The sequence below is a fragment of the Cyprinodon variegatus genome, unplaced genomic scaffold, assembly GCF_000732505.1.
Source record: "Cyprinodon variegatus isolate N-32 unplaced genomic scaffold, C_variegatus-1.0 Scaffold347, whole genome shotgun sequence".
In the NCBI taxonomy this organism is placed as follows: domain Eukaryota; kingdom Metazoa; phylum Chordata; class Actinopteri; order Cyprinodontiformes; family Cyprinodontidae; genus Cyprinodon; species Cyprinodon variegatus.
The window spans coordinates 99234-105567 of NW_015150800.1; the positions used below are offsets into that span (position 1 = coordinate 99234).

General features: G+C 37.7%; 1 protein-coding gene across 1 annotated transcript in view; it reads right to left on the minus strand.

Moving 5' to 3' along the window:
* Window positions 1-3109, minus strand: part of LOC107091672 (leucine-rich repeat extensin-like protein 2) — a 10939-nt gene extending 7830 nt beyond the window's left edge. Inside the window, exon 1 of the mRNA XM_015385737.1 lies at window positions 3007-3109. Within this exon, the coding sequence (XP_015241223.1) occupies window positions 3007-3109 (103 nt within the window). The remainder of the gene's footprint in view (window positions 1-3006) is intronic.
* Window positions 3110-6334: the final 3225 nt, after the last annotated feature.

Here is a 6334-nt window from a genome sequence, read left to right on the forward strand (position 1 = left end):
TATTAGCGTTTCGTGTCCGTTTTGACTTTGTGTGGACGGGGCCTAAGAAGGGTGTTAAAGGAAAACCAAAAGTTAAAGATTCATCCTTATTTTTATGAGCAAAATTAAAGGTAAGAACACATTTTCAATGTCAGGGTTTTCTTTATTCAGTACCTTTAAATGGTCTTGTTAAGTTCGATCCAGATACCAGAAAAGGATGGGAAAACTGAAAACTATCCCATCTAACTATTGCAGCTGCTATCACCAGCGGTTGTACTATCACACTGCTGTAGACAGACCAACATTAACTGATTCCTATTGGTAAAGAATAACCTTTTTATGAATAAGAATCTAAAAAGTATGTTGTGTTTGGAAATGTGGCCCCTATATTGTACTTTCAAAAAAATGGAAATATCTGTCTTTCAGAGGGGCCCTATTTTTGTATGTTGTCCTCTGTTCAAAGAAGTTTTCTACTAAACATTACTGAGCACATCATGACATGGAGACCAAAGGACAGCTGACAGACGAAGGTATAAGTTCAGTAGAGATTTGAAGAAGGGGTCAGGTTATGAAACAATATTAAGGCATCCCCAACCTCGGTCCTCGAGGCCCGCTGTCCTGCAGTTTTTAGAGGTTTCCCTGCTTTAGCACAGCTGATTATAATGATTGCACTAGACCAAAAGCCTGTTAATCAGCTTTCGATTAAAATCAGCTGTGCTAAAGCAGGGAAACCTCTAAAACCTGCAGGACAGCGGGCCTCGAGGACCGAGGTTGGGGATGACTGAAGGCATAAACATCTCCCAAAGCAGCATTAAATCTGTCATGTGTGAAGCATGTTCATAACATGATGTCGGCACCATGGTGTCAAGGTGGAGTAAAATGGACCAAAAAAAAAGAGTCTAAAAAAAGATGTGTATGAATACATATTGTGGTTATTACTGCTCAAAGAGCCTTTGGAAAAGTGTTTACCCTAACATTAAAACTCCTGTGTTCTTTTTTCTCATAAGAAAGAAGGCAAACTTGGCTCTAGGTCATTTTACTCCCTCACAAACTCACAGCCAAGCTTTTTGATTTCAAGGCTTCTGACTTTCACTTTTCATATATTGTTGCTGTTGTTGTTATATTTGATTCTTGCTTCAACATTATAGCGGAGTTTATGGACTCACAGATAAAGCTTGCCTTTTAAATGTCACCATCACATTTTTGTACCTTTTCTTACAGGCATGATAAAATAAAAAAGAAATTGTTCTCCCATGTGCTTAAATGCAAAGTCACTTTTAAGAACACAATCCTGCGTTAATCGTACAGTAAGTGGCAATAAACTGCTTGTATTCTATACAGCAGTTATGCACATTGTTCAAGTATTACCAAGCTAATCCCTTAAAAGTTAAATAATGTTTATGAGGCGATCAAATTAATATTCAGTCATTATGACATTAATTAATCATCAATTAGAATTTTATGATCAAGACAAATCTACACAGCACATGCAATCTTTTCCCTCACGGCCCTTCTATACACCAGGTGCTTTACTCATTAATCATTTGCCTCAACAGGAAAAAACGGCTGCTGAGCATCAGAGAGTAAATCACATTTATTGTTTTGAGTGATAACGAAAGAAGGGCGAAAAGAAGAATTAAAAAAAATATATATTATTAATAGAGGTAAATAAAAATGTGTTCCTGGGGAAACATCATTTTGGTTTCTACCTCACAAAATCAGCACCCCTATTAGAGCTTACCTGGAGTAAATTCCTTTATGAATACTAAACATATTTTTGTAAAAATAATTTAACAAAAGCTGTTCATGGTGACATTAAAGACTTGGACCCATGGACCAAATCAGAAGAAAACATATCAAAACAGTCCCCCAACCAACCTTCAAAAAAGAAACAAAATAAACAAAATCCAATGCATGAAATGCAGGGTTGAGATATTGTGTTCGTTTCAACAAGGGGAACGATCAGAGTGTGTTTTCTCCCTCACCGCTCCGGTCGCTCTGTCAACTTCAAACATATACGGGAGCTGGATTGTTATTTGCTCTGAGCAGTCTGCGTGGCTAGGCTTTTTGATTAGCAAGACACAGAAAGACAGAGAGAGTGAGCAAGACAGAAAGAGAGATAGAAAGAGGAAAGATAGGGAAGAGAGAGACAGCCTTGAGGCACATGTCAAGCAATGTCACAGATAATCACACATTGTCTTAAAATAGCTTTGAAAATGACAGCGTGAGGGGTAGGCTGTGGAGGCACAGGATTGGTGTTTAGGGATGTGAGAGAGATGCGTAAGAGAGCATGTACCGCAATTAAAGGGCAGATAAAGTTAATTTCTGACAACTCCCAGAGGGGCACTTTCAAGGGCAACATATAAAAGGTTTTATCTGAGAGCATTTGGTGAACCTTGATAGTACCACATTTTACCCTGTGTGACTTTAACACAGACTTAATCATTTTTTGTATTGAATAAAATTAATTGAATAGTCACTCATCATGTATCTGTCTGTCTGTCTGTCTGTCTGTCTGTGTGTCTGTCTGTCTGTGTGTCTGTCTGTCTGTCTGTCTGTCTGTCTGTCTGTCCCATTCTTCAGGTTCAGTCTTCACCACCTTTTCACTTATTGAATGTAGCAAAGGGAAACTTCCTTTATTTTGCTTAAGTCATAGCTGGCTTGAACGGCATTAAAAAGATCTAGAAACTTTTTGTGAAGAAACCATTAAAAATGTTTCATAACTAAAATAATACTATCCTTGATGCAAGTAGCAGTAAGTGTCATGGTCTTTGCGCTGATAGTTGGCAGTTTCACTTACTCCTGTTCATGTGTCTTTTTTGCCTTGCGCCTCATTAACGCTTATTGTTTCCACCTGGTTTACTCTGCAATTTACGCTATTTGTCTGCCTACCATCGGTGCCAGATTATTTGCGGTGTTTTGTTCAAGTTCAAGTTTTTGCCTGGCCCTTTTGTGCTTTGTCAGTTTTGTTTATGGACTGATTTCCTGGATTCTGCTGGTTTACCTAATATGGACTGTGTTACTGACCTTTGCTTGGATTCTCCTGCGGTGCCACTTCGGCTCTCTGATCCTCTGGTCTGTCAACCTGGTTTGGATTCGACTTTGGCTCTGGATATTCCCTCACGGACATTGTTGGCATTGCCTGGTGCCAGGTCGTCATCACCCTGTGCTCTACAAGCGGCTACGGCCGCAAGCAGTGAACAATCTCCCACCCGCATTTCTCCCCTTCCTCTGGGATCAGACTGAACTCTTAACCAGGTCCTGAGTTTTCTATTTCTGCAGAAAATCAGGTAATTTGCCCCGCTGACGACCAGCTGCTCGCCGTATTTTGTATTAATAAACCTTGTTTATAAAATCGTCCTGATCTGTCTGCTTGAATATTGGGTGCAAGGTTCTGAGGACATTCCAGTAAGGAGCCTTCTCAATAGGATTAGAAGCTCCATCATTACAGAGGATTGCAATAGCTGATTTTCCTTCAATCAAAAAAAGTCAGTTTACTTAGTTTGGGAATCTGATAGGGATGTATTTAAGGCTCTCTCATTGGAGGTTTTCCCAGTACTTTCCTATTGGAATGTCACCCTGGGTTAGACCCAGAATGAGCTGGGGGTTTCTAGGAAAAAAAGAATGTCAGGGTTTTCTCCTCCAATTCTTACCCAACTAATCTTAGATAAGACAAAATAGCTGGACATTTTAAGTATTTTTTATTTTTTTTGTAATTTAATCCAAAGATGAATTACATGTTTCATACAACTTTGAACTGTTAAATTAAGGATCTTAAACTTTAGTTCTCAAGGCCGGTGGGCTAAGCAGTGGCAGGGCTTGACTTCAGACTTAACAGCGTTCAAATTCCAGAGTCTTTCTTCCGATCCTCTTCTTGAGGGCGAGCAGGCAGGTTCAGACAGTTAGATTCTGCTGGTAAGTTTCTGAGATTTCAGCAGATGAAAATCTTCCAGAGTTCCAGGGTTCAGTCAGGTTTCTTCCTAGGAGGCAGAGAAGACAAAAAACTGATCAGGTTCAAATTCAAAGTTCTGGGAGTCAGAGAACCAGACAGGCTGGTTGGCTCAGGCTTTGCTAACCATAACTGGCTTAACACTCTGGCGCTGGAGAGAAGTCCTGCTGCAGCTTATAAGCTGGTCTCCTGATGACTGATGGATCTCAGGTGAGGTCGTCAGCTCAGCTCCAGGAGACCTAGAGGCGCCCTCTGCTGGAGGAAGGTGGACAGACCTCCAGATCCCAACAATGTAAGCTTATTATAAGAAGGAGTTAGGTTGTTTAGCCATTTGATTTAAGCATGTTGGACCAGGGACACATCTAAAAGTTCATCAGGCATCCAGCATTTGAGTTTGAGACCAAAGTGTTAATGTTTTAAGTGTGTTTCATCAACCTGATAAATTTTAGATAAAGTAAAATCCATTTACAGTAAATTGAATCCTAATTTAAGGTTGTTTTATGAGCCTGTCATGCTATTTCTGCAAACCAAAATATTAACTTTTTACAAGTTGGATCATTTTTCCTAAACAATCTCACTTTTTTCAAGTATATGTTTCAATAATTTCAGATAGCATGTATGATAGATAGGATGTTTAGCAGTCAAAAGAATATATATAAGATTCATACCCCTTTCTTTCAAAAATGTGAGAAAAGTAAAAATATGACAGCAAACAAAATCCCCAGTTGCAACAAATGGAAGGAAGCCCAGACTTTGCCCAAAAAGGCCATCTCTCTCTCTTTTTTTTGTTCCCCCCATCTGCTTCTTTGCTCCATAGCTGGCAAAGGCTGGTAGCTGAGCTAAAAATAATATTTATTCCTGCTGATGTTTAATGGTGCATCAAATGGGATAACAAGGGAGGTTGATTTGTGGGCCTCTCTGCAATTACCCTGCCTCCCCATTTACTTCCTCTTTAAATTAAACAAGCCATTGATTTTATGCCGAATATTATTGTGCCATATTCCCAACTGCTGTTTTGATAGAGATGTGGAGTGATTGGACTGAGACTCACACATTTTATTACACTTCAAGTAAAGGCTAAGTCTGAGAAGCAGACTAGACAAATTCATGGATTATCACTATTATAATTTTTAGATCTATTTTTTGTGTAACCCCTCCCCACAGAAAACAAGAAAAAACAAAACAAAACAATGAATCTCATTAATGAACCAGATTTTGAGGATGTTATAAAGATGGATGGATGGACAGACCGACGGATCCTATGCCTTGCTGCATGGCTACCAAGAGTTCTATTGCAGTTTTTGAAGAGCTGCACAAATTCTCTGCTCAGGCAGAAGGATCTCATAACTCTTACTCATGCACTCTATAACCGACCTTTGTGGAAAAGCTCCAAGATAAAAAAAAAAAGATATGTAAAACTATGCGTATGTGATGTGCTACTACACATTTTATCTTCATACTTTTCGGTTTGGTTACTTTCCCTACAGCCTGTTGTGGATCCCCCCTAGCCCCCTCCCCTGTACATACTTTAAAGAGGGTTTCTAAAAATCATTGATTAATGGGTTTAATTGTAAAAGCCACTCTTTTTTATATACCATTTTTTGATGATTTTGTTGTTTATTGCACATCATAAGGTTATAGCCTCATTTTGAGGTAATGGTTTTATAAAAAACAATATACGAAGATACAGAGGAAAGATAGGAACATGAGATGGGTAGCAAAGAGTTAATGGTGGTGGCAGTGTCAGAACTGCATCTAATAAATTACCATTTTTTTAGGTATTTTTAAGAACTTGTTCTGGTTGCAAAGGTTGAATTTTGTTACACAGCAATATAAACAGTTAACGTCCATGGGCGGTTTTAGACAGGGGCACTGAAGACATAATACTAAAGGATTGAAATTCTAATGATAATATGCGCTGGAATAGACATGGTTACTGATAGGTCCTTTGGATATATTTCATTTTTTTCTTTACAAATTCTGTTTTACTAATTATTTAAAAACAATAAGGTGGTTGCTTCAGCATTATTGAAATAGGATGTGGTTTTTCTGGTAAAATTTTTTTCAAAACAAATTTAAAAAAATACTCAAATTTTTACAGCTGCATTTATCAGTTTTTCTTGAGTTCTAATTCAGATTGTATAGAAAACTGCAATTTAACTTAAAATTAAGTGAAAACTATGTAAAATTCCTAAATTATGAGTGTATATTGACCTAATAAGACATAGCATTTTAATCAAACCTTATTGAATCAAAATTGTATAGAAAACAGTTATTTTAACTTAAATTAAGTGAAAACTATATAAAATTTCTAAATTATGAGTGTATATTGACCTAATAAGACATAGCATTTTAATCAAACCTTATTGAATCAAAATTTTACCTCATGCAGCTATCTTAATATAT